Raw genomic sequence first — 25966 nt, 5'->3', positions numbered from 1 at the left:
TCCGAACCGCAAAATGCTTTTCCCCACCCAAACTCTATAGCAAAAAAGATCAAAACAAACTCAATCAATTCAATTGCAACATACCAAAGCACCATAATACGCCCAAAACAGCACGAATTTTTTCGACAAACATAAAAAGCGAAGGTAGAATGACTGCCCATTAATTTGCAAATAAATTATTTTTTTTTTTTTTTTTTGGTGGTGTTAATTGACTTTGAAATGAGAGCCCCTTTTTTGCGGTTCGGATTTTTTTTTTCAGTTGGTGCCCGGCTGCGAGAGAGTGCCTCATCTCGGACCTGTCTGCCTGATGCTGGCCCATAAAAAAAAGCACCATATCTTCAGGGGGCCATCAAGTTCCTGAATTATACGCTGTGCTGTCGGCTGCGGCCGATGCAAACTTGGTATCTCAATCTAACAAGCTCGGACATGACGACATCCATTACCTCCTTTTTTGGTGACGAACGCCGATGCGAATAAAGCCAAACGTCCCCCCGGGTCAACGCCTACTACAGCCCAAAAAAAACTTGAAAGGGGTCTAGATGCAAAATGATGGAAAGAGAAGTCAGGGGGAAACAAGAGATCAGGTACGCAAAAAAACACCCTGGCGCCTCGGGAATGCAAAGGCAATACTAGAGATGGCCTCCCCGACATCAGACCGTCAGGCGGTAACTGGCATACCGGCCGGCCGTCTCACTGCTGCGTATAATCTTGACCACGTTGCCGCGCTTCAAGCCCAGGTAGCGGGCGACAGGGTCCTTGACCTGGATGCGTGGCAGCTGTGTCTCCTTGAGCCTGTACCGCTCGAGCAGCGCCGCCTTCTCGATCTTGCTGAGCAGGACGTGTTTGGGCACGAGCTCGTGGTGGGTGATGTTGACGAGCATGTCATCAAGCATGAACGCCTCGATCGTCGCGTAGTTGGCCGACGCCCCGATCAGCTTGCGCGACCCGGACGAGATGGGCGACTTGGTGATCATGATGCCCGTGTGAAAGTTGTGCTCGACCGTGTACTGGATGAAGCTGCGGATGGCCTGGATGCCCAGCGACTTGTCCGACGCGTCCCCCATGAACTCGACCCAGACCGTGCCGCACTCGGGCACCGGGTCTGGCCTCTGCTCTGTCGGCGGAGGCGTGTGCTTCTTGATCATGGCCTCGGAGGGATGGGCCGAGAACTTCAGTTTCGAGGCGCTACATGCCAGAGGTGAGCCAAGTAAGCATCCTGCCATCCGCGCACCTAACCAAATACGCCTCCATACGATTTGACTGCATCGCGGGCCGTTGGGTTGTTGGGACTTACTCCACATTGCCGGCGCCGTCGGTGTACTGTTGGAGAAAGCGATCGAGCGAGATGTTGACCTCTTCCTGCGACAGCTCGTAGCCCTACGGGAACACGCCCAGTTGTTAGCGACCAGCTCGACAGGCCGCGCAGAGCATGGTGTTGCGCAATGCGCTTCCCCCTCAGCGCGATGAAAATCACAGCGCGCAGTGGTGCTGGCTCGGAACCTGGGCGGCTGGGAGAGGCGAGGATGATGCTGGCGCGCGTACCCGGTCCTGGAGCATCTCGTGAGCTGTCCGCCACGCCCGCCATAGCCTGCGGGCCTCGCGGGTCTTCGCCTCCGTAGACTCCATTATTACTGCCGCGGTCGTGTGGTGATTATAGTCGTTGTCGTGTCTTGGGCTGTCGCGATGGCTTTTTAGCGGCCTGTTCTATCGAGACGCGATCGACTTTTTTTTTCCACCGTCTTCTGTCGCGCATCTACGGTCGCTCAAAGGCTGCGATTGAGTGGGGCCGCGCTGGAAGCCTTGTCAGTTGCAACCGCTCTCGGCTGCATGCTTAGGTAATGGAGGCCGTGAAAGGGACATGAGGCCTGTCGCTTTGTGATTGGCTGCCTCGGAAACTCGATGTTCCTGGATCCGGACCCCAAGGACCGCCGGGGCTTCCTAAAAGGCATTGGGCCACCAGCTCAACGTGGTGGGGCTTTAACACAAGCGCTGGCTGTGGGGTGCACGTGCGGGCTTTGGCCAGCGCAGCAATCAGGGGTTCACTGGAAAAAAAAGTCACTAAATCGTGTCTTCTCGAGGGCTTTCGACTGCGCTTGGCGAACTCACACTGCTTCTGCTGCCCAACTTTCTCCCCGCCGTCGGTGCAGAGCAATTGGCCCGGTCCTGCATGTCCTGGACTGATCCCCAGCTTCCTGTCGTCCCCCCGAATTTCGATCCGTGCAGTTCCAAGTCATGGCCGAAACTACCCCTGCCGCCGCCCCCGCGGCCAGGCCCACGAAGCCTGACGAGGCCGCTTACAAGAGCAGCCTCGAAAAGGCCGATAAGGAGCATGCTGCCGTCATGGCCGAATACGTGAGCTGAAGCCGCCCGAAGTCTGCCCCTGGCCCAATGCCCCGCAGCTCGTCGTGTGCCGGCCTTTGTCTACTCACCATGCTCTTGCTCTCTCTCTCGACAGAACGCCATCAAGGCCAAGATCGACATCGCACAGCCGAACAAGAACAAGGATTCCCCGAACCCGACCCAGAAGCGCCGTCAGGAGCTGATTGCCCAGGCCAACGAGATCCGCCAGAAGCAGGGCGCCGGCAAGAGCGCCCGCACCACCAAGCAGGACCAGATCAAGCGCCTAGACGAGCAGCTCAGGAGCCGCATTGCCGAGCAGAAGACGGCGCGTGGCAAGGTCGGCTTCAAGAGCGCCGAGGATGTCGACCACGAGATCGCCCGGCTGGAGAAGCAGATCGACGGCGGCATGATGAAGCTGGTCGACGAGAAGAAGGCCATCGCCGAGGTTTCCAGCCTCCGGAAGCAGCGCAAGAATTTTGCCCAGTTCGACGCTCAGCAGAAGGAGATGGACGATCTGCGCGCCAAGATCAAGGCCATCAAGGACACCATGGAGGACCCGGAGCAGAAGGCGCTCAGCGAGCAATACAACAAGATCCAGGCCGAGATCGACGCCATCAAGGCCGAGCAGGACGAGGCGTACAAGGGCCTGTCGAGCCTGCGCGACGAGCGGACGAGGCTGCAGAACGAGCAGCGCGAGAAGTTTGACGCCATCCGCAAGATCAAGGACGAATACTACCAGCAGAAGAAGGCCTTCTCCGACTACGAGTGGGAGGCCAAGCAGAAGGCCAGGGAGCGGAGGAAGGCCGAGGACGCACGGAGGGCTCAGGATGCCAAGAAGGAGCGGGCCCAAAGGATGCTTGCCGAGGCCAGCGATCCTGCCTACCTCGAGGAGATCCGCCGCGCCAACAGCCTGATTCACTTCTTCGACCCCTCGCACCAGGTCGCCGAGAAGGCGCCCCTCCTCGCTGCCAGCGGCATGACCGCCCAGGCTACCCGCAAGGTCGACGACTCGGCCCTGAAGGGCACCCGCCTGGTTCGTAAGGAGGACCGCGAGGAGGACTACGCACCAGCTGTCAAGAAGGGCAAGAAGGGCAAGAAGGGCGGCGCTGCGGCCGCCGGCTCGGACGCCCCTGTTGCCTCAAAGTTCAGCTGTCCCCCGTCGGTGATGGAGGACTGCGCCTTTATGGGTATTGACCCGCCCATGAGCGCCGCCGACGTCCCGGCTGTGATCGAGAAGGCTAAGGCCAAGCTGGACCACTGGAAATCTGACCAGGCCGTTCAAACCCAACGTGTAAGTGTTCTCGGCAGCCTATCCCGTCCAAGTGATCCGAACCGCGGTGGACTGACAATCGTCAACAGAACGTCGACAAGGCCAAGAAGGAGATTGAGAAGATCGAGGCTGAGGAGGCCGCGGGACAGGGCGGCTCCAACGGCGCTAACGCCAAGGGCGAGGACAAGGCCATCACTGAAGCCACCTGGGACCTGAAGGAAGCCAATATTGAGGACAAGGCCATCACTGAAGTCACCTCGGACCTGAAGGAAGCCAGCATTGAGGACAAGGGTGAAGAGGGCAAGGCGTAAATCCCGCCGCTGGCGTCTCACCGGGACGATTTCCAAGCCCGATGGCACAAACTCACCATTCATCTGACGTTTCTGGGGTGGAAAAATGGGGGGACGATTTCTTAACATATATAACGCGATTTGCATATCATCAGGAACTAAAAGGGCTGATTACGGAGAGCTTCTGCTCTGGGGGGAGGGGCTGGGACAGTGGGGTATATCATATTTGGCGATTTTGGCACTCCTCGACTTTGTTCCTTTACGCAGCTACCGTCGGTTTTAGGGCTCGAAAACACATATATACAATAATAGCAAACGCCGGTGGCGCTTTCGCTTGCCTGTCATGACGTGGTGTGCGCCCATGGAACCTACGCTGTGTGCCACATGTTTTCCTTTCCCAACCGAGAACATGTACACGCACATTGGTAGCATCACGGAGCGTGGCACTCTTTATCCCTGAAACGGCTTTTGTCTGTGCCTATACAAGGGATATTCTATATGAAAAATGTTTTCAATTTTTGCACAGGTTTGTTCGCTAGATGGTATCGCTGCCCGAGGCCTGACCCTCCACGTGAATAGCATCTGCAGGTTCGCTCATATTCGTCCTGAAAGGCTCGCCGCACAGACGTTCGAATCCTTGCTTTTTAGTTGCCCCCCGCCCCTCGCAATCGAAGCAGATCTTCCGTATCCAGCGCGCGGCAGAGACCAATGTTCTGCGCCCGGTGCGTCAATTGGGGTATAGCGACGGCCTCTGGGGATATCACCAAGACAGAGGAAGGAGGAGAGAAGGAGAAAAAAAGACACGAGTGATAAAAAAGAAGGGAAAACATATGAGCCCATTACCGCATCCTGGCTCTTCATCTTGGATACACACTATTTCGTCTATGATCGCGCGGCGAGGAACAAAATCGAGTCCGAGATGAGGAGGGAAGTTGGGGAATAAGATTGCGCTAGGCTCGAAACAGAATAAATAACGCCTCATCCGTCCAGTCAAATCCGAGAGGTCAAAAAGTCCGCCTTTGAAGAGAATAACAATAAGAAGAGGAGCAAAGAGATGGAAACAGTTTGAACCGTCAAAGCTCAAAGTGAGAGGGAATCAAAGATGATCGAAACAAACAAGCAAAAAAAGACGACATGATATCGAGGAGGTAGATAGGAGTCGCGGAGAATCTAAAGAAAATGAAATGCTCCCCGCCTGCTATGCAAGACGTATTTCGTCCCTTTTGGTCCAAGGTCATGCAAAGTAGCCGCTTGCTCTCTTTCGTGAATTTCGTTATGGCGTGAGTCTCGTGGCATCTCGGCATATCAATACGGGAAGAATGAGAGATGCATAAGTTTTGATGTCGGGGGGGTTTTCTTCTTCTTTGGTTTCCTTTTGAGGAGAGGCGGTTTGCCCCACACGTCGTCGGGCTCCATGGCTAAAAGGAGGCTGAAAACGGAGGAACAAGGAACCTGCTCGTCGGAAGTAAAAGAGCAGGAGGAGAAGTGTGTGGAGCAAATATCTCGAGGATCAGTACCCGCCACCCAGGTGCCCAGGGTGCCCAGGGTGTCCGGGAATGGTACCGGGGTGGTAGAGAGATTGCGGTCCGGGTGGATATGCCGGTGGTGGCGGTGGGGGCGGCACAAAGGCGCCCCTGGACTGCCTGCGCAGGCCCGGTGTCCTCCTCTCGTACGTCGCATCCAGAGGGGGTGGTGTTCTCCTCGCCGGCGGCAGCTGCTCATGAGGGGTGATGCTCCCGCTGGCCACTGTGGGAGAGGGCCCGCCACCCCTCCGGCCGGCCTTGCGCTGGCCGGAAAGGGCGCTCAGGGGAGGGTCCTTGACAGCCGGATCCGTGTCCTCGGGCAGGGACAGGTCGACCAGGCTGTAAAAGTACTCGAGCACCTCGGGGTACCGCTGGACCGAGGCCTGCCAATCGTCGTCGATGCCGCGTTTCAGCGTGGCTTGTGCCGCCATGACCTCGTTTGGGTGCGGTGGTTGGTGATAGTAGTGGTACGAGTGAGCGGTGATACGTTCAAGGTGTGCCGAGTGGGCTGCCTTGCGCCGCTCCGTCTGGTAGTGGAAGTACTGAAGGATGTAGTCCTGGGCATGCGACCGGACCCACGTCCTGGCGAGGGAAACTTTGGTGAGCACAGATGCGGCCGGGACGGGGCGGAGAGCAAAAGGCCGGAGTTGGAGACAAACCTGATGTCGTTGTATACCGACTGCATCATCCTCTGCTCGGCCTGCCTCACCGCTTGGTCAAGCCCCTTGGCCTCACAGTCGCATCGCAGTGTTGCCGGAGAACGGCATATGGCGCAATCCGGATCCATCCTTACTATAGCCTTCCGAGGCTTGACGTCCCGGAAATCTCTGTGGTCTCTGGTATACATGGTTTAGTGGCGGGATCGACGGCGGCAGTGGAGACGAGTATGACGATGGGAACGGACAACAAAGAGTTTGGGGTATCAAAACAAAGCAAGAACGGAAAGCCAGAACAAGAAAATCAAATAGGAAGCCAGGCAGTGATGCGTGGCCGTGATACACAGCGTGTTCTCGACACATTGGCCAGGCGACAAGCTCCCTATGACCCAATGGAACTGGACCAGCCAGGAGGGTGAAGCACACGAGAACGAGTGTTGCGACGACGGAGGGGAGTGGCATAGACCAGACGGGACATATAGACGTGGTCCTGGGTAGAATGGAGGCGGGGGGAAGGGAGAGAAAGGGGAGAGAGGGAACCGCCAAAGGTATAGATAGATAGCTACGAGTATATAGCATGCAAGTGGGGGGATGCAAGCAAGATGCGAGACTAGTCTACTTACCTGTCTCTCAATGGCAGACTGCAGCCGGCAGAAGGGGTCTCTAGGGGTGGCAGAGCAAGATCGACGAGCAGACACACGCACAGCGAGGGACTGTCGGGCGCGGGATAACGAAGCAGCTATGACGAGAGGGGCGACACAGTGAGCGCACGGCACTGCGGCTTTGTGCTGCTGCGTTGTTGTTTGCTCTGCGACGTTGGTCCTGTGCTGCAGGTCGCACCGGGGGCACGCACAGAGAGGCAAGTCTGTGAGAGCGCGCGATGTGTCTGGCGGGGGAGATGGGGAGGAGGGATGGAGGGAGAGAGCGAGTGAGTGAGGCGGCGGAGGCGGAGGCGGGACGGGGTCGGGCCAAGAAGCTGGGAAGGACAGGGCAGCAACGCAACGGGCAGCCGTCGCAGGGCAAGGTCGCGCTGGTGGCGAGCCAGGTCGACAGACAGGGAGATGTGGATGCGGATGCAGAGAGAATGGGGGGGAAGAGCGTCGAGCCCAAGATCTCTATGGCGAGCGACCAGCAGGGCAGGAGGGGAAGAGGAGGGAGGAAGAGCGGCGCGCGAGGGCAGGAGAGGCGGATTGAAGCCCTTCTCCCAGTGGCACCAGTGGCACCAGCGGCAGGCCGGGCCCCAAACAGAGCCGAGCTTGACCACGTTAGTCCGGGGGTCTGGTGTCGTGGCTCGAATGCGGGCTCCTGGATGGCATGCAGCCCAATCGCCCGCGTATCCACCCGTCCCTCTCTTTCCTGGCCCGCCTGGCTCCGGCACCAGTGCTCCGTGCCCTGTGATCTGGCCCGACGACCGTCTCCGAGGTAGTCAGAGAGTCAGTCAGACGAGGTGGCGGAGAGGCATCTGCTGTTGCGGGGTGGGAGGTGGCCGCGGATGTGGTGTTGAGAGATGTTGCCGGTAGCAACCTCGAACTTGGGATGGAGTGAAAAAGTTCTGCTCTGGCGTGACCACTACGATGCACAAATCTCAACAAACGCCGGCTGTGGCCGAAAAAAAGCGAGAGAGTGGTTGGTTATGTAAGTCAGCCGCCCTTTGCGGACATTAGGTTTGTGTTTATTGCGTTGATTGCATTTATTTGTTTGCTGGCCGTCGTTAGGCTCTTGGGCAACACCTTCCTTCACAGGAGCCAGGCACACACAGCCCCATTTCTGATTCAGTCTTGTCAATATTATTAATCCGTGCGGCCCTTTTGGGTGCGCGTGCCGAATTGAAACCCCGTTCACACACTACGGTTGAAGCATCAGATGAGAAATGAACGAGAACGAGGGAGAGAGAGAAAAAAACAGTGAGCGTCGAAAGGGCGGAGAACGGCTGACGGAGAGGGGCCGGAGCCGAGATGGTGCTCTGTAAATCGGTCGCACCAACTCCAACCGGAAAGGGTTTATGGCAGCAAGGGAAGATTAATCTCCACCACCAACAATGCGGCAAGCAACCACCTAGACACCCAGACCAGGTCAGCAGTGAGGGGCAACATCAGACACAACGTGCAAGCATCAATACGCCGCGACCGGCAGCCCCAGCTTGGTTGGGCCGCAGGACCGGCGTGGACTTGGCCCGCTGCGAGGGTCTGCGTTGCGAGTCCGTGCCAGCCACTTACACCGCAACTTCGTGTGGGACCACCCCCCTTCCTACCTGTTTGTGCATGAGTGCCCGACCATGCACACAACACCACAATGCAAGCAGTGAGCGCAGCGGTGGCACCTCTCGGCGCTGCTATATCTGTCTCCTGCCTGTGCTGTGCGTCTTTTGGTTCGCCTCCACACGCTTCCCCACGCCCACCGTGTCGTCTCCTCCCGAGCTGGGCGCGGGCAACACTATCGGAGGCGGCCAGGCCCCATGCCACCTGCGCCGAATCACAGCCGCATCTGGCCACCCGACCGCCCTGTTTGTTCGAAGCCCCCAATCCAATCCCTCCTGCCCCCTCCGCAGATTTGCCCTTCCGAGGTTGGACCAGTCGTCGTGTGTTGTGGCCAAACGGCGTCCTCGAGGTCTTCGGCTGCAGGTTCCATGATGCCTGCCCTCCAGAGGCATGTTCGCAGGGACCAGACGAGGAGCTGGGACGAACTGCGGTTATAAAGAGATGAGATCGGCTGGTTGGGAACTCGGAGCATGGGGACATGAGATATGCGCCTAAAAACAGCCCCCGACGGTGCCGACGAGGGGGCGGTCTGGGCGGAGGGAATTGAGGTGTGGGGTCGGGTGCAGCTCCCGTGAGAGGTGTGACCTTGGATCATTGGCACCGGGCTAGCTCTTATCTTATCGCCCTAAAATCATCCAAATCCCATTGACCACACACAGCTCGAGCTGCCCACCCGTTGAGCTTTTTTCTCGTCGGGAAAAACGATAGACAACTCGCGGCTGGTCGAGCCCGGGTCCTGCAGCCAACGCCATCTCATCCAGACCCCTGACAGCGACCATGCCACCCCGGTGTCCGCGCTCCTCGCACCTCTCCCTGCCGTTCCTCTACCCCTTTTTGTTCCGAAGCGGCTCTGCACCCGCCCCGCGACTGCCCAATTCCATCGCCCAGATCCGACACCACATCACAGAACCATCGTCTCCCGATGACGTGTCGACTCGTCTCGACCCCGACCCCGACGACTACTCGTCCCCACACTTCGCCGACAATGCGAAGCTGACACTCTACGCTGGCGGAGGTGGCCATGGCTGCATCTCCTTCCTGAGGGAAGCCTACGTGGAGGAGGGTCCTGCCAATGGCGGGGACGGTGGCCACGGCGGAAACGTCTACATCCAGGCCGTCCACGGCGAGACCTCGCTGCACAAGCTCTCCAGAAAACGCTTCATCCGCGCCGGCACCGGCAAGAACGGCCAGGGTAGCTCCAAAACGGGGCAGAGAGGAGATGATGTGGTGATTTCAGTCCCCGTAGGCACTGTCTTGAGAGAGATCCAACGCTACGACCCAGAAGCAGAGGAGCGAGAGGTGGCGAGGGCGTTTTATCGTCGCAGGAAGTCTGCACAAAAAGCAGCCGCGGATTCCCTCGAAGCCGCAGACTTTGATGGTGGGGAGGACCCCCTCAGACACAAATGGATCCTATACCCAGGCATTTCGGCCACCGAGGCCGCCAATATGGAGCTGCCCCGGCTGCCAAAAAGGACGCGAATATATGCCCAGCCTTCTGCGCCAATCCATCTTGACCTGTCTCGCCCAACCCCACGCCCGATTCTCCTTGCCGCCGGCGGCATCGGCGGCCTGGGAAACCCCCATTTCGTGTCGAGGGAAACTCCGCGGCCGCTGTTCGCCACCAAGGGTGAACGCCCTGTATCCTTGAGGATAGAGCTGGAACTCAGACTTCTGGCCGATATCGGTCTGGTGGGGCTCCCCAACGCCGGGAAGAGCACCCTTCTCCGTGCCATGTCCAACAGTAGGGCGCGCGTCGGGTCGTGGGCCTTTACTACCTTACAGCCAAATATCGGGACCGTAGTGCTAGACAACAACAAGGGAAGACCGCTAGTTAGGAGCACCCGCCGGGTCCCTGTTAGCGAAGAAGATGTGCACTCCGGGGTCGCGGATCCAGACGAGACCGAGGTTGTGCCTCGGACCCGGTTCACGGTGGCTGACATCCCCGGCCTGATCGAGGGGGCACACCTAAATAGGGGCTTGGGGATAGCTTTCCTGCGCCACGTGGAGCGCGCGGGCGTCCTGGCGTTCGTGATCGATCTAGGGGCGGGCAACGCCGTCCAGGCCCTAAAGGCGCTGTGGAACGAGGTCGGCCAGTACGCGCAGATGCGGGAGGAGGAGGAGCGGGATCGTGAACGTGACACACGCATCGAGTGGGAGGATGCTGGAACGGGCACAACGCATTCTCGATATATGGGACGCGGGAGCGGCATGATTTCGGCCGACTACCCGCCCGCTCCCGAAAGCGTCTCAGGGCTGCACATTGCTGCGAAGCCCTGGTTCGTGGTGGCTACCAAGGCGGACCTGTCATCAACGCAGCAGAACTTCGAGGAGCTCAGAGACTACCTCGCGAGCATCAGCCGAGGCGACGCGCCCCACCCTAGTGGCGTCGAGGGTGCATGGACCAAGGATTGTGCGGCAATCCCCGTAAGCGCCATAAACGGCCATGGTGTCGACCGCATCGTTCACTGGACTGTCGGCCTGTTGGACGAGTAAAGACGGCAACATCCGGTTCATGGCTGAGAGTTTTGTCAGCCTCGCATGGAATTGTACTATAAGTAGTATCAAGCATCCATCATGGAATGCAATTGCACGCGAGCTGGTGACAAGATACCTAGTGGTCTAGGGCGTACTGTGGGGGCGGGGAGGACCCTATATGCGGGTGGGTGGGGTATCCGAAGCTTCAGACTCCCGCGCGAACAGCTCGGCTTTTTTTTTTTCGTCTTTTTTTTTTTGCCTCAACTCCCGCGACGACCGCCATCAAATTCACCAACAGCGCTTTTGGCGAAGAGAATTGTGCGCTATGGGTCGCAACAAACGTGGTAATGTAAGGCGCCCCTCAAGAAATGAAGTGAAGCCCTGCGTATTGTCAACGGGCCGTGCTGATCAGCGACGCTGGGCGTAGAACCGCAGAGGCGGCGGCAATGGCGGCCACTTCGATGGCAAGCGCCGTGCCGACACTGCCACCAACAACCGCTACAACTCATATCCCTCCATCACCAAGGAGAGCGAGAAACTCCAGAGGTTCTACGATGCGCTCCTGTCCTTCTCTGACGAGGAGAAGGAGGAGTTCTGGGCCGCTTACCGCCGGGAGCTCCCCAACAGCTTTCGCTTCTGCGGCTCCAAGGGTCATGCCTCCGAGGTCATGAAGCTCATGCACACCCGGTACATCCCCGAGATCACCGACATCACTCACGATGACCAGCCTGTCGACCCGCCCAAGCCAGTCGACTGGTTCCCCGACCTTCTGGCCTGGTGGATGACCACGCCCAAGAACGTCGTCCGCAAATTCCCCCCCTTTGCGAAGTTCCAGAAATTCCTCGTCTCCGAGACGAGCGTCGGCAATATCAGCCGGCAAGAGGTCGTCAGCATGATCCCGCCCCTGCTCCTGGACGTGAAGCCCGGCATGGCTGTCCTCGATATGTGTGCCGCCCCGGGAAGCAAGGCCGCACAGCTGCTCGAAATGCTCCATGTCGGAGAGGAGGGCAGGATGAAGGCCTTTATGAAAAAGTTCGCCAAGGAGGAGGGCCGCGAGGCTGCTGCCCCCGAGGATCAGGAGGAAGTGGATCTGGAAACAGACGCTGGAGATGACGGCCGCGCCACGGGCCTGCTGATTGCCAATGATGCCGAGTACAAGCGATGCCACATGCTTGTCCACCAGCTCAAGAGGCTCTCCTCCCCAAACCTGCTTGTCACCAACCATGACGCCACCCTCTACCCCTCGCTCCGCCTACCATCCGATGACCCAAAGAAGGGCAACTACCTCAAGTTCGATCGCATCCTTGCCGATGTTCCGTGCTCGGGCGACGGCACCCTGAGGAAAAACGTGAACCTCTGGAGGGAATGGCAGCCTGGCAGTGCTCTGGGGCTCCACTTGACCCAAACACGCATTCTCGTCCGAGCTCTCCAGATGCTCAAGGTTGGTGGCAAGGTCGTCTATTCTACTTGCAGCATGAACCCTGTTGAGAACGAGGCCGTCATTGCAGCCGCCATTGAGCGTTGTGGCGGGCTCGAGACGATTGAAATTCTCGACAGCAGTGAGTCCCTTCCTGGCCTGAAGAGGCGGCCCGGCCTCAAGACCTGGAAGGTCATGGACAAGGCCAGCCGCGTCTGGAACAGCTGGGAGGAGGTAGAGGAGCATCACGGCGATGCTCGGGACAGCCGAACCGCGCCCGGGAGGCTTTCGCGTTCCATGTTCCCCACGACTAGCCCCGATGCACCTCAGATCCCCCTTGAGCGCTGCACAAGGATATACCCCCATCTGCAGGATACCGGAGGCTTCTTCATCGTTGTCCTCCAGAAGAAGGCAGAGTTCAAGGCCAAGACCGAAGCCGAACTCGCCAAAAACGGCGTGGCCGCTATCAAAACGGAGACGACCCCCGTCCCCAAGAACAGCGAGGATGCACAGGGGGTTAAGCGTGAGAGGGAAGAGGTGGAGCCTGAGGAGCCGGCAGCGATTAAGAAGACAAAGTCAGAGAGCGGGGCACAGCCCGCGTCCGATACACCGGTAGAACCAGCCGACGTTGGCATGACTGGCAGCATCAAGGAGGAGCCGACGTTGCAGCCACAGGTGAAGGAGGAAGAGGTGCCGACGAAGGAGGAAGAGGTGCCGACGAAGGAGGAAAAGACGCAGACTGAAGATGAGCAGCCGGCCGTCAAGACGGAACAGACCTCGGCCGATCCGCCGCAGGAGCTCAAAAAGAAGCGGGACGGTCCTTATGAGGAACCGTTCAAGTACCTGCCGACTGACCATGCCGTCATTCAGCTCGTACAGAAGTTCTACAACCTCTCGCAGCGCTTCCCTATCGACAGATTCATGGTGCGCAATGCGATGGGTGAGCCGGCAAAGGCCATCTACTACACAAGTGCGCTTGTGAGGGACATCCTGGTGCAGAACGAGGGCCGCGGCGTCAGGTTCGTCCACGGCGGTGTCAAGATGTTCATGAAGCAGGACGCGCCGTCGGCCGAGGTGTGCGGCTGGCGCATCCAGTCGGAAGGAATGCCCATCCTCCAGGGCTACGTTGGCCCTGAGCGAGTCCTTTACCTACACTCGAAGGAGACGCTGCGGAAGCTCCTGATTGAGATGTTCCCCAAACTAGCCGACGGTGGCTGGAAGGAGCTTGGGGAGGTTGGCAAGCCGGCCATGGACATTGGCCTGGGCTGCTGTGTCCTCAGAGTCGAGCCAGGCCCGGGGGATGGGAACATGGAGCGGATGGCGCTTCCGCTGTGGAAAAGCTTCCACTCGCTCAACCTCATGCTGCCCAAGGAGGATCGCGCAGCAATGCTACTCCGCATTTTCAACGAGACGTCCGTCCTACTAAACAAGGGCCTTGTCAAGGATGCCAAGGTTGAGAAGACGGAGGGCAGCGAGGAAGCCGAAGTCAAGGCCGAACCCGAGGATGTCGACCATGAGGAAGGAGGTGCGAAGCTCGACAGCGCGGCAGCTACCAAGCCGGTGAAGGGGGAAGCTGCCGAGGTGCCCGAGAAGATGGATCTAGACGAGACCCCCACTACTACGATACCCGCACCGAAGGTGGAGGAGTCTGAGACTTGAAAGCCGCCCGGTTGGACAGTTCAGCATATCCTAGGACGTTCTGCAAATTCATGTTTTATCGGTCTCTAGAAAAGGGGCTCAGTGGCCAAGGGAAAACGTGAGAATAAAGAGAGCGATGAATAAGAATACATATAAACACTAAATAAGACCTGATTTTGTGACTTGCGATGTAGCCTTTGTTGAAGAGCAATGCATCCCGCGCGTCCGAGTCCAGTCGAGCAATCATTATACCTAGGTACATTTTGCATAACGCCTTGGGCGCGCTTGACCGGCGGCAGATACGTCTTTCACAAATGGAACCCGCCGTGACGGGGAGGATCACAGAAGCGCCACAGGCCTGCGTCCTCGGCGGCCTTTCGCACCGACGACAGCTCGGCTTCCGTGATAGCTCGGTTGATATCAGCATACCGCACCTCTCCCGGCTCGGGCTTGCCGTCTCCTGGGCCCTCGGTCGCAGACGGCGCAAGGGCGGTTTGGCCCCCGGTTTCTGCCGAAGGAGCGGCGGTGGCAGGCCTGCTTCTCTTGGCCTTGCCGACGTTGGCGGCCGGCCTGTACTGGTCCATGATATGGACGAACGTGTCCCTCGAGATCTCGTCGGCGATCCAGCTCATAATCCGGGCCGACTCGGCCTCGAGCCCCGGCATGACGAGGTGGCGCACCAGCAGGCCGGACTGGGCGATGCCGTCCGGCGTGAAGCACAGGTCGCCGACCTGGCGGTGCATCTCCCGGATGCTGGCGCGGGCCGTCTCGGGGTAGTCTGCGGCCTTGAGCAGGCGGCGCGACTGCTCGGGCGACCAGAGCTTGAAGTCGGGCAGGTAGACGTCGACGAGGCCGTCGAGCAGCTCGAGCGACGCGGCCGAGTCGTACGCCGACGTGTTGTAGACGACGGGCACCCGCAGGCCCATGCCGGCGGCCGCCAGCACCGCCAGCGCCACCTGCGGCACCACGTGCTCGGGCGTCACCAGGTTGACGTTGTGCACGCCCCCGACGTCCTGCAGCTTGACGAACCAGGCCGCCAGCTCCCCGGGCGTCAGGTCGTGGCCCCTGGGCGAGTGCGCGATGTCGTGGTTCTGGCAAAAGGCGCACCGGAGGTTGCACATGCTGAAGAAGATGCTGCCGCTGCCGTTGGTGCCCTGCAGGCACGGCTCCTCGCCAAAGTGCGGCGCCACCACGTTGACCTTGGCGAGCTCGCCCACGCCGCACATGCCGGGCGTCGCGCGCCGGTCGACGCCGCACCGCCGCGGGCAGAGGTTGCACTCGCGCAGGTGCGCCGCCGCCTGCGCGCCCTTGCGGGCCGCCTCCGGGGCGGACAGCCGCGCGTACCGCGGGACGTAGGGTTCGTCGAGGAGGAAGGGCGGCGCGAGGTGCAGCGACCGCCTGCCGCCGCCGTCGCCGGGTCGGCTTGTTCTGCCTGCCGTTGCTGCTCTGGTGGGACGGCGGCTGTTGGGGCCGCATTTCGCCGCGGACCACAGGCCGCTACGCCACGGGCTCGGTGGCAGCCGGGCCCGGGCTGGGAGGGCGGCTAGGGATGCGATTCCCACTATTGGGCGTGTCATCCTGGGCCGGGCTCCTCAGCATAGCGGAAAAGGCCGCTACCCTGGAACATTGAATTTGGGAGATAGGTTAACTATGTGCCGGAGAGGATAAACCCATGTCGTTTAGAGTCACCAACTCGAGGCAAGTGCGGAAAAGAGGCTAAATAAATGCATGAGGGATCATCGATGTTAGGGGTCGCGAATTGCTGATCAATCTGGTGGTCAGTCACCCCCGCATATAGTATCCACTAAGTCATGGTACCTTTATCGCCCGCTTGGCTTAGTGGTAAAGCGTATCACTAGTAATTGCTAGTGTATGATAAGATCGTCAGTTCGATTCTGACAGTGGGCAATCCTTTCTTTTGTTAAGGCACCATTTCCTTTTTTTAAACGTGATCGCCGAGTTTAATTAAGCTTGTTGCAGATTAGGTAGCCCGCACGTAAATGCTGCATCCGCTCAATCCTTCCTTTTCCTACTATAGTCATGTTGCTGCCTCAAAAGCTTTTATAGGATGCATACCCAAACCAATACTACTTTACCTACCGCGTCCCGCGTATATGCGGTTTCGACATCTTATGATGCGGTCCGTCTTTCCGTGGTAAATGGTTCATAGCGATGGGTCTAGCGAGGTTGAAATGGATCCATCATGTAACCCTTCAATAACCCCTGAACCCCTGATGCTGTCTCGGGTGCGGCGCACGGTGCACAAGAAAATAAGTATATGTAGGAGTGGAGCTCAGGTCTGTTCGTGCGCCGCTGAGGAAACCTCCTCTTCACTTCTCTCGCCTTCATACCGGAGTATCTTCAATTCTCACCTCTTATATTTGTCATAGTGGCTGGTCCACCATCCCTTGCGCTCCTTTAACTAATAGGGTCCATCGAGCGTCCCCACGCCCTTCACCTCCCTCCCATACAAAATGCAGCTCTCATCGCTCCTCACTGTCCTCATGGCCGCGACGGCCCTGGCCCTCCCTCAGCAAAGGAACAAGGGCAACGGCAGGGCCAAGGTCACCGATCCCAACGGAACCATCACCAACGACGCCGAAAAGTTCGCCGGCGGTAGGACAGTGATACCCGGCGCGCAGTGCATCGTGGTTCAGGGCCGCAAGGTCTGCAACGACGGGACCGGTAACACTTTGTGAGTACCCGCTCCTCTTGTGGCGTATGGTCGAATGCTTCGGATCCTAGCGCAACCTGGATTGCGTTTTGGTGATGTGACAAACGGCTTGGTCTGGCCGCTAACCTTGGCAAAACTACAAAACCAGCTTCGCCGACGAGCCCTTCAAAGCCTAATCGGCGCGCGAGGGCCGCGCTTGTGTTGGCTATGCGACGCGTTATGTCTGTCTGAGTAGCCAGTTGAATGGAAAGGATTCGTGCGCAAACAACCCAATAGTTCTCACTTCATCGCTATGTGTGATTTTGCTTTCGAAGGCCCTCCCCATTGGTGGCTTGCGGAGCGCTTTCTCGCCTCATCCGACCAGATACGTCGTCGAGTAAATATCCTGCTGCGAGTCAGGGATCATGAGGGCAAAAGAAAAGTATGCCGCGGTTCAGCGGAATGAAGCGAGGGGCTCAAAAGGCATACCATCGACCGTCTATCAGGGAGCACAAATATACCTCGTGCGGAATCTGCGCAAGGTCCTGTGGCGCCCGCTGGCGGCGGTCAAAGTTGAGATCGTACATGAACCAGGCGTGGACTGGTTGTGGGGAGTCGCATAGCGGGAGGAAATGCACGGCATCAACCGGCTGCTCGCAGTTCTCGTCGTCGCCGTCGGGCGCGACCCTGAGCTGCCGGTTGAGCACGTGCGAACAAAATATCTGGCCCAAATTGTAGGCTCTATCCTCTGGCGGGCCGTTGATGTTGGTAACACGAGTCCTGATGATGACGCGGCATGGGCTGTGTTTGCTATCGACGGTCCCCTGTGCAGCTCCGGGTTGGGCAACATCCTCTCCAGGAAGCTCTTCGAGCTTCTTCATGGGAGGCTCGTCCATGACACGCAAAGAGTGAGGACGGATTTAGCGTTGCTGGCAAGCGATTATATGTGGGGGCTCTTGTGTGTGAGTCGAGATGTTAGTTAGGCGGTAATTTGCGGTCTGGTATGCAACAGAACCGTCGTGAAATGCTTGTGCTTTGTCCGGCATGCTGTGGCTCTGGCTTCTTGGTAGGGCTTGGTGTTGTGTGAGTGACGGATCCACAACGTCACTTGCCAGCAAACACTTGCGGGGAAATAAGCAGTCACGCCCATCCGTGTTCCATCGTGGTCTAGGCCTGCGAGGCTCGGGTCGTCATTCGGTCGTCGCAAAGGCAAAGAGCGCAGTTGTGCGTAGGGCCGATGCTGAAGGGGACGATAGAATCGACATCTTGAGCCGCCGAGAACAATTGCTGCCTGGTGTTTGCTTGGGCTTGCAGCACAATTGATACCTGATGTTCCTTACAAGTCCAACAAAGATGTGGCCTGGACATATTGGACACAATGCTTTGTTCATTCCGTGTTGGGTTTAAACGAAACCATGGGCGCCAGAGGCTCTCTGTAGCTACGCCTATCTAGTGGCCGCACTTTGGCGATCCAATTTCGCGAAACCCAACCTGCATCTCCGTATAGGCTAGCCTGTCGCTGACGGGCGGCGTGTCCGGCCTCGCTTGACGGCCCGCGGCTCTGCGCTGGCTGTCAGCTTTGTGAGCGTGCATCAGTGCTATGGTTCATGCTCTTGCCGCTGAGTTGGGGGGCATCTCGCGCCATGTGGTGCTGGGTTGGTATCCATGGATGACGAGGCGGGATTGGCGGCAGGCGCCTCTGTCAGGAGCAGGTTGCCTCTGGTACAGGCCAGTGCCTGCTCGCAATGCTGTGCGTGCGGCCTAACGGGCGCCGCAGCGCTGGGGATCCATGGTTGTTGATGTCGTCAATCCGCCTGGGCGCGCTGTGGAGCGGGCGAGTGCGAAGCGTCTGCCAATCAGAGGCGAGCGCTGAGTTGTTTCCTCGCACCCACCACCACCGGTCAGTCCCTCAGTGGAGAAGGGCGAAAGCGGGCGGAGAGAGATTGAGCGAACATCGCCAACTTTGCTGCTGCCATTTTCTCTCTTTTCCACGACACCCGAGAAGTCGCCCGCCTGGATGCTACCCGACCGTCGCTCTTGCTGTGTCCGCTGGTTTCGGGTCTTGCAGTCCCTCGATATACCGAAAGAAAAACCCAAGCCTAGTTGAATCTAGAACCCCCCATTCCACCCGCAAACGAGCCTTGCACTGTTCTTTTTCCTCGCAATCAAGTCACGATAACAGCCAACGCACGGCATAAATACCATCCTTTCTCTACCACCCGAACCCGGCATTGACTGCCATGGAGGACGACCCTCACAACACGTCCGAAGTTTTCGACGCAGTTGGCGCAGAAAGCCCGAAAGAGGACGCCGCGACCAAGGCGACTAGGGAGGAGCTCAAGCATACCGTCATATCTGACGCCCCGGCCGACATCGCGATCTCGACAGCCATGGACGAAGACAAGAGCGATCGCGCACCCTCCGCAGGGCACAAGACCCCAGACCTGAAGCCCCCGAGCACCGCCGACAAGCTGAAGGAACAGGTCTCGTCCCCAAAGAAGAAGCGGGCCCACGACGAGGTGGAGGAGGGTCAGGAGTCCAGCGTGTCGCCAGCGCTATCCGGGTCCTCGTCACCCCGGGACTCAAACGGCGCCAGCAGGGGAGAGAGGTTGGAGCCAGAGAAGAAAAGGGCACGCGACGAGCCAGAGGAGGAGACCAAGAAGCCAGTCGAACAGGTAGCTTCCCCCTGGTCGCCTCCCAATAGACTTCTGACCCCGCGATTCCAATCTAACAACACTGCTCTCTAGGCTTCTGCTGCTGCTGCCGCAAGCTCGACCGAGAACGCCGCAGACCCAGAGCCCAAAGATGCCTCGAAGGCGTCTGCTTTAGCTACAGAGAAGGCCGATGGCCAGCACGCTATATCGACAAGCGAAAAGGACGGGGCAACGACCAAGCCCGGGTCCACAGCTACCTCGACCTCGGCCTTTGCCAAATCGGGGTTCGCGAAGCTCAGCGGCGCTGCCTCGCCGTTTGGCGCCCTGGGGGCTGGTGCTGTCAAGAGCAGCGGCTTTGGTGGTAGCTTGTCTAGCTCGCCGTCGCCCTTTGGCGCTCTCGGCACGGGACCAACTCCCGTAAATACAGTGCCGAAGCTCACTTTTGCTACCCCGGCAGCTGACAAGTCTGGCCCGGCGGTAGCGGCATCGCCCTTCGCTGCTCTCAACGGCGGGCCGTCCAAGACTTTTGGGAGCGCGTTTGGAAGTGGCTTCGGCAGCGGCTTTGGCGCCTCAAAGCTCACTAGCTTTGCGAAGCCAGGCGGGGATCTCAAAGACGTCAAGCCTGCAAGGCCCTTTGGAGCGCCCGAGAGCGATAACGAGGGGTCTAGTGATGGAGGTGAGGACGACGAGGAACCCGAAACCGGCACCGAGGAGCCCGAGTCCGAGAAGGAGCCAGAGGAGCCGAAGCAAGCAACCGCCGCGGACGACAAGAAGAAGACCAAACTGCAAAAAGGTAGGCAACAGGTTTACTCTTTGGGCACATCCCCTGCGCTCTGGTCACGCTAACTTATCCCCAAATCCAGTCGTGGTTGATGATGGCGAGGCCGGCGAGACGACTGTCTTTGTAGCACGCGCCAAAGTGTACTACATGGACTCGGATGCAAAAGCCTGGAAAGAGAGAGGCGCGGGCATTTTAAAAGTCAACGTCCCCGAGGCTACGGTTGACGCCGATGACAACGGCGCCGTCATCCCAGAGTCTTTCGATGCATCCATGCTGCAAGGCGACCAAGACGGGGAGGACGCCGAGGCCGGCACCGCGACAACGGCAACTGGTCCCAAGGTTGTGCGACTGATTATGCGTCAAGACCACACCCACCGTGTCGTGGTCAACACGGCCGTCACCGGCGCCACCGACTTCGTTAAAAGGGAGATGTTGAGAGCTGCCACGTTTGCATTCAGCGCAGTCGAGGGCCCGGAAGCCAAGCGTGTGACGTTGCAAATCAAGGTGAGCCGAGAGCCGAGAGCACGCGGAATATGCCCGTACAGGACTCGCGGTTATGCTGACATTTATGCCTGCTTTCCCAGATGTCCCCACCGAATGCGGAACAGTTCCATAAGGTCATTGAGCTCATCCAGAAGGAGCTAAAGAGCTTAGGCTGAATCGAGGATACGACACATGGCGACACTACCTTTATGCTTGCAATGCGCCATAATCTTGGCGTCTGTCTGCCTGTCAGCTAAGCTAATAACTGAGACTGCCTTGCTGCGGCGCATGGAACCTGGCCTTTCACTCGGCCTCTGGCTAATGAGCGGTGGACTAGTTAGCACCCCTTGAAGCTCGCACCAGCCATGCTTGTTATTCTTTGATGTGACTGTAATTCTCAACACCTCTGAGCCGGGCCAAGAAGCCGTGGACGAGCGCGGAAATGGTTGGCCGGCTGTGGGCTTAGTGGACGCTGGCATCGAGATGTACGACATGAAAGAGTCACGGCCAAATTACCTATGATTTCCCACAGGTGCGGGTGGTTCTTTTTTCGGCGCCGGTATGGTCCTATTTGTTTTTGTAGATGGGGGTGCTTGATATCCTGTTTTTGTTTTCTATTGTCTCCTGGCCCCGGTGCCTCGGCGGCAGCGAAGGCCAGACATGGCGTGGGTATTTGATTAATGTATTTGTGAAGGGTGCCTGGAGAATAGACACAGCGTCCTCTTCCTTCCACGTTTATACATGGATGAGTGTTTGGCGGGTGCCCAGTCAGGTAGTTAGCGCGGGACTAGGTAAAGGCAGGTGGTGACTTTCCAGGGGGAGCCGCACCGCCTTGCACGTGATAGCGAGACAATCTCGTGTTCCTGCGCGGGGGTTCGTCGCGGGTCGCCACTTTCTGTCCCGATTCATATTCCCATTTCCGTCGAGCTTGGTCCTGCTCAATAGAGCACATCGGGTTCCTACTTTACCCATCTTCGTCGCAAAATACAACATGCACATGCCACCGCCTAACTGAGCAGTGGAAGTCCTGGGTGCGCTGCGCCCAAATCCAGTTGATTGACGACTATCATGCCGCCAGCGGACGTTGGCTCTGGGGCGAGTGGTCGCGTTGGAAAGCGGAAGCGAGGCTCTGAGGCCGTGCCGACTCCGACTGCCGTTGCGGGAACAAGCAGAAGGGCACCGAAATCCAAGCCCAAGGATGCCTCGTCGTCTGGCACTTTATCGGGGCCGCCACCTGCGTCTCTCTTCACGACCATTCTTCCCAAGCAGCCCGAGGAGTGCGTCATCGACTGGCCCGACTGGTTCAAGAAGCTGGAAAGGACATATCGCGCGCTGAACCTCGTATTTACCTTTTGCTGCACTCGCAAGCACCTGGCGACCACATTCGACACGATAAAGTCGACGGTTGAGTCGCACATCAAGCGTGACCTGCTTGTGGCCGACGTCGCTGCCATCGCTGCCCTCCGTCCGGATGGCGTTCGTTTTGCCTATGTAGACGAGGCAATGCTGCAACTCGACGCCAAAGGCGCCGAGAGGGACGACGCTTTCAGGACCGGCTCTAAGGGCGGCTTCGCATCGCAGAGCCTCGCCCCGGACTCGTCAGTCGGCGGATTCACCGGCAAGGAAGGGCTGGGCGCCGCCACCCACGGATACAGTGGCGTAGAGCCCGGTGGCAAAGAGGTGCTGCTCTTTGAGTTTGTGGACGGCGATCTCAAGCGTGAGGTGCAGCACAAGAAGACGGGCGAGCCCACGAAGCCGACACGGCGGCTACGGGACGAAGAGTTGAAGATGCCCGTCTTCGGCCAGAAGCAGATGACGGCGCTCATTGAGAAGCGGAACCAGCGGTTTCGGGCTGCTGCAGACGCCTTTATAAACCGATGCGTTTCAGAATCGACGGACCCTGTGGTGGCGCTCAGGAGCGAGGCGGAGAAGCGGATACCGATGCCTACGGCTCGGCGAGAGCCGTCTCCAGGCCCAGACACCTGTAGCCTCCCCGAGAGCATACCAGTGGAGCGCAAAAGCATGCCGGAAATTGTCCAGGAGCTCAAAGACAGCTCGTTCTACTCTGGACAGATTGTTCCTGGTGGTCACCGCGTGTTCGAACCACAGGAGCCCATCTTCGGCGAGTTGAACTTCTTGCTCAGCCAGGATCTTGTCAACGCTCTGTATAACGCAAAGGGTATCACACAGTTCTACTCCCACCAGGCCGTGGCCATCAACGGATTGAACGATGGCCATAACGTCGTGGTCGCTACATCGACGAGCTCGGGCAAATCTCTCATCTATCAGCTCCCTGTCCTCCATGCGCTGGAAAAGGACTATGCGGCCCGGGCCATGTACATCTTTCCTACCAAAGCTCTGGCGCAGGACCAGAAAAGGAGCCTCAAAGAGATGCTGTCCTACATGCGCGGGCTGGAGGGGATGCTAGTTGACACCTTTGACGGCGACACCCCAACCGAAGACAGGAACGCGATCCGTGACGAGGCCCGGATCATATTCACGAACCCAGACATGCTGCACCTTACCATTCTCCCTCAAGAGGAGCGGTGGCGGACGTTCCTCCAAAACCTCAAATATGTGGTTGTCGACGAGTTGCATTATTACAACGGCTTGATGGGCTCGCATGTGGCCATGATAATGCGCCGGCTCAGGCGGATATGCGCAGCCGTGGGCAATCGGCATGTCAAGTTCGTGTCCTGCTCTGCTACGGTGGCGAATCCCAAGGAGCATTTCAGCACTCTTTTCGGGATCGATGACGTGCTTCTGGTTGACTCGGACGGCTCTCCGTCTGGGCGTAAGGAGGTTCTGTGTTGGAACACCCCTTACAAGGTCCCTGGCGACGCGTCGAGCGGGCGAGGCGACGCAAAGTACGAGTGCGCCCGCCTGTTCTGCCAGCTCGTGCTGCGTGGCGTGCGTGTGATTGCCTTTTGCAGGGTCAGGGAGCAGTGCGAGAAGCTTGTGGGTGCCGTCAAGGCGGAACTTGAACGGCTCGGACGGCCCGAATGCATCGCGCGCGTCATGGGCTACCGCGGCGGGTACACGCCACAGGACCGGCGGCGCATCGAAGCCGAGATGTTTGAGGGCAAGCTCATCGGCGTGGTTGCGACCACGGCGCTGGAGCTTGGCGTTGATATCGGATCTCTCGACTGTGTGCTCACATGGGGTTTTCCTTATACTATCGCCAACTTTCGCCAACAGAGCGGCAGGGCTGGGAGGCGGAACAAGGACTCGCTCTCGGTCCTCGTTGGCGATTCGTTCCCAACAGACCAATACTACATGCAAAACCCGGACGAGCTTTTTACGCAGCCCAACTGCGCGCTGCAGGTCGACCTGGACAATATGCTGGTGAGGGAGGGACATATCCAGTGCGCTGCGTATGAGATGCCGATCCGTTCAGCCGAGGATGCGCAGTATTTTGGCAGCGACCTGGGCGAAATCTGTGCGCAGCGTCTTGTCCCGGACGAGCTCGGTTTTCACCACTGCCACGATAGGTTTCGACCGCAGCCGTCCAGATTCATGTCCATCAGGGACACGGAAGAGGAGCACTTTGCGATTATCGACATCTCTCACGGGAGGAACGTTGTGCTGGAGGAGCTGGAGGCTTCGCGGGCCACCTTTACAGTCTACGACGGCGCCATATTTTTGCATCAGGGAAACACCTACCTCGTCCGCGACTTCAACCCAGACAAGCGCATGGCCAAGGTGGAGAGGGTCAAGGTCGACTGGACGACGCAGCAGCGGGATTATACGGATGTGGATCCGATCGAGACGGAAGCCATCAAGCGCATTGATGGGTCTGCAAGCCGCGCTTACCATGGGACCATCCGAATCACGCAGGTCGTTTTTGGCTTCTTCAAGGTCGACAAAAGAAACCGCATCCTGGACGCGGTGCATGTTGATAACCCTCCAGTGGTACGATTCAGCAAGGGCATGTGGTTGGACATTCCGCGGGCGGCGCTCGAAATCCTGGAGGAGCGCCGGCTCAACGCGGCGGCGTCGATTCACGCGGCCGAACACGCCGTCATGAGCCTGATGCCGAACTTCGTCATCAGCGGCCCCGGGGACGTGCGGACGGAGTGCAAGGCTGGGCTCAAGGAGTTTTCGCGGCGCGAGACCAGCCGCAAGCGGCCGGCGCGGCTGACGTTTTACGACGCCAAGGGGGGCGCGGGCGGGTCCGGCATCAACACCAAGGCGTTCGAGTTTGTGGACTTGCTGCTGCGGCAGGCGCTAGCGCGCGTCGAGGCGTGCATGTGCGAGGGAGGCTGCCTCGAGTGCGTGGCCAGCGAGGTGTGCAAGGAGTCCAACGCCGTCATGAGCAAGGCCGGGGGCGGGGTGGTGCTCCGGAAGCTGCTGGGCCTCGAAGTCGACGTCGACGCACTGCCCATGGGGCCCGAGGAGTCGAGCCCCGCCGGCATCGAGACGATCGTGCTCGCGGAGCCCGTGCCGGAGAGGGCCCCCGGTCTTCTACGCGAGGGCAGCGGATGAGTGAGCCCAGAAAGCGGTCGAGACGATAAGCTCGTCGTCGCAGGTCCGGAATATTGCAAGGGGGGGCGGGACATTACACAGCGTCCCACGGCCCGAAATTGGCCTCGGGGACGGAACGACGCTGGGATCCGAGTCGGGTAACTCCGAACTGGTTGTGGATCTTAACCTTTGTCTGCACGTGGGTGTACTGGGACGCGAACCACGGCAAGGCACTCTCTGGGCCAGTGAACAAACCCTAGTAATCCAACGGAAGACTTTATTTTCTCACATCACATCGCTCGGACCGCTGCCTCCGCCATTTCAAGGCGCTGCTGGCGCTTCCAGATTGCAAGCCAGGGGCACCACAAAAACCACGCGATATTTCGAGCCCCCGCCAGGGTCTGGTTCCAGAAGTGCGCCTCTCTTCTTTGAACACCAAGCGCGGGCTCCTCCTGGTCGGCACGATGCGACTACCGGCTGGGAGTTTAAAAAATACCCACTCTCGATACGACGAGCTAGAGAAATTGGGCCCGGCCTGGGCAGCGGGGCTTCCTAATCGGGCAGGCTCTGGCCAAGCGTTCGTGCGAAACGTGGAAGCGCACAAGGGGCCTGATCGCCGCCCTCAGGTCGAAAACCGCTGCTCGAAAGCGTGCTCAGCCCAGGCCTAGGAAGGGTTGAGTTCGACTCGACACACCGCACGGGCTCAGGACGAGGACGAACCGCATGGCATTGGCGCCGGTTCCCTGGGCTTTTCATGCCTGCCTGATTGATAGGCTAGGATTGCGCTGCAAACCGCATCGCATCAAACCCGACATGGCTGCCCAAGCCCCTACCCTCTCAGTCTTACGGAGATAGGAGGCGAAAAAAACCGCCATTTTCGAGGTAGCGCCAAAAGCACACCATGTCCAGCCCCTACCAAATAAGGCCTAGCCTACGTTTCTTTTTCAACATCAATCGCAGCGCCAATTCGAATCCGCCCACACGCGTTTTAATCGATTGACTAGTGCATACCCCTGGCCCCTGCCCTCGCTTCACGAGTGACCTCCCCACTGTAGATTATTTAA

The 25966-nt window shown here is 58.7% G+C and overlaps 9 protein-coding genes and 1 non-coding gene across 11 annotated transcripts; 6 read left to right on the top strand and 4 right to left on the bottom strand.

Moving 5' to 3' along the window:
- Positions 1 to 150: 150 nt before the first annotated feature.
- GGTG_04121 (DNA-directed RNA polymerase I) lies at positions 151 to 1756 on the bottom strand. Its single transcript, XM_009221913.1, has 3 exons — positions 1543 to 1756; positions 1295 to 1377; positions 151 to 1185 (listed from the first exon to the last, which is right to left on the bottom strand). Exons 1-3 carry the CDS (start codon positions 1624 to 1626, stop codon positions 651 to 653), a joined length of 702 nt encoding a protein of 233 aa, XP_009220177.1. The 5' UTR covers positions 1627 to 1756; the 3' UTR covers positions 151 to 650.
- Positions 1757 to 1959: 203 nt separating this feature from the next.
- On the top strand, positions 1960 to 4247 carry GGTG_04120 (hypothetical protein). The gene is made up of 3 exons (XM_009221912.1): positions 1960 to 2352; positions 2456 to 3631; positions 3700 to 4247. The coding sequence occupies exons 1-3, from the start codon at positions 2233 to 2235 to the stop codon at positions 3919 to 3921; spliced, it is 1518 nt and encodes a 505-aa protein (XP_009220176.1). The 5' UTR covers positions 1960 to 2232; the 3' UTR covers positions 3922 to 4247.
- Positions 4248 to 4288: 41 nt separating this feature from the next.
- Positions 4289 to 7734, bottom strand: GGTG_04119 (hypothetical protein). The gene is made up of 3 exons (XM_009221911.1): positions 6703 to 7734; positions 6083 to 6259; positions 4289 to 6005 (listed from the first exon to the last, which is right to left on the bottom strand). Exons 2-3 carry the CDS (start codon positions 6208 to 6210, stop codon positions 5411 to 5413), a joined length of 723 nt encoding a protein of 240 aa, XP_009220175.1. The 5' UTR covers positions 6211 to 6259; positions 6703 to 7734; the 3' UTR covers positions 4289 to 5410.
- Positions 7735 to 8649: 915 nt separating this feature from the next.
- GGTG_04118 (GTPase MTG2) lies at positions 8650 to 11042 on the top strand. The gene has a single exon (XM_009221910.1). The coding sequence runs from the start codon at positions 9115 to 9117 to the stop codon at positions 10828 to 10830; it is 1716 nt and encodes a 571-aa protein (XP_009220174.1). The 5' UTR covers positions 8650 to 9114; the 3' UTR covers positions 10831 to 11042.
- A 3-nt stretch (positions 11043 to 11045) lies between these two features.
- GGTG_04117 (tRNA (cytosine-5-)-methyltransferase NCL1) lies at positions 11046 to 14053 on the top strand. The gene is made up of 2 exons (XM_009221909.1): positions 11046 to 11161; positions 11240 to 14053. Exons 1-2 carry the CDS (start codon positions 11138 to 11140, stop codon positions 13886 to 13888), a joined length of 2673 nt encoding a protein of 890 aa, XP_009220173.1. The 5' UTR covers positions 11046 to 11137; the 3' UTR covers positions 13889 to 14053.
- On the bottom strand, positions 13927 to 15580 carry GGTG_04116 (pyruvate formate lyase activating enzyme). Its single transcript, XM_009221908.1, has one exon. The coding sequence runs from the start codon at positions 15442 to 15444 to the stop codon at positions 14176 to 14178; it is 1269 nt and encodes a 422-aa protein (XP_009220172.1). The 5' UTR covers positions 15445 to 15580; the 3' UTR covers positions 13927 to 14175.
- A 112-nt stretch (positions 15581 to 15692) lies between these two features.
- GGTG_20072 lies at positions 15693 to 15775 on the top strand. Its single transcript has one exon. It is a non-coding gene; the product is annotated as a tRNA-Thr (tRNA).
- Positions 15776 to 16148: 373 nt separating this feature from the next.
- Positions 16149 to 17933, bottom strand: GGTG_04115. Of its 2 annotated transcripts, XM_009221906.1 has the most exons (3): positions 17633 to 17933; positions 17010 to 17475; positions 16149 to 16926 (listed from the first exon to the last, which is right to left on the bottom strand). In XM_009221906.1, exons 2-3 carry the CDS (start codon positions 17414 to 17416, stop codon positions 16821 to 16823), a joined length of 513 nt encoding a protein of 170 aa, XP_009220170.1. In that variant the 5' UTR covers positions 17417 to 17475; positions 17633 to 17933; the 3' UTR covers positions 16149 to 16820. The 2 variants fall into 2 exon arrangements, with proteins under 2 accessions (XP_009220170.1, XP_009220171.1); XM_009221907.1 differs by lacking the exon at positions 17633 to 17933 and having other exon boundaries at positions 17010 to 17610.
- A 500-nt stretch (positions 17934 to 18433) lies between these two features.
- On the top strand, positions 18434 to 21401 carry GGTG_04114 (hypothetical protein). The gene is made up of 4 exons (XM_009221905.1): positions 18434 to 19195; positions 19268 to 19967; positions 20038 to 20459; positions 20540 to 21401. Exons 1-4 carry the CDS (start codon positions 18761 to 18763, stop codon positions 20612 to 20614), a joined length of 1632 nt encoding a protein of 543 aa, XP_009220169.1. The 5' UTR covers positions 18434 to 18760; the 3' UTR covers positions 20615 to 21401.
- GGTG_04113 (hypothetical protein) lies at positions 21331 to 25730 on the top strand. The gene has a single exon (XM_009221904.1). The coding sequence runs from the start codon at positions 21507 to 21509 to the stop codon at positions 24921 to 24923; it is 3417 nt and encodes a 1138-aa protein (XP_009220168.1). The 5' UTR covers positions 21331 to 21506; the 3' UTR covers positions 24924 to 25730.
- Positions 25731 to 25966: the final 236 nt, after the last annotated feature.

The sequence above is a fragment of the Gaeumannomyces tritici genome, assembly GCF_000145635.1.
Source record: "Gaeumannomyces tritici R3-111a-1 unplaced genomic scaffold supercont2.2, whole genome shotgun sequence".
Taxonomy (NCBI): Eukaryota; Fungi; Ascomycota; class Sordariomycetes; order Magnaporthales; family Magnaporthaceae; genus Gaeumannomyces; species Gaeumannomyces tritici.
Note: the sequence above shows the minus strand (reverse complement) of the source record. Positions and strands in the feature narration are given on the sequence as shown.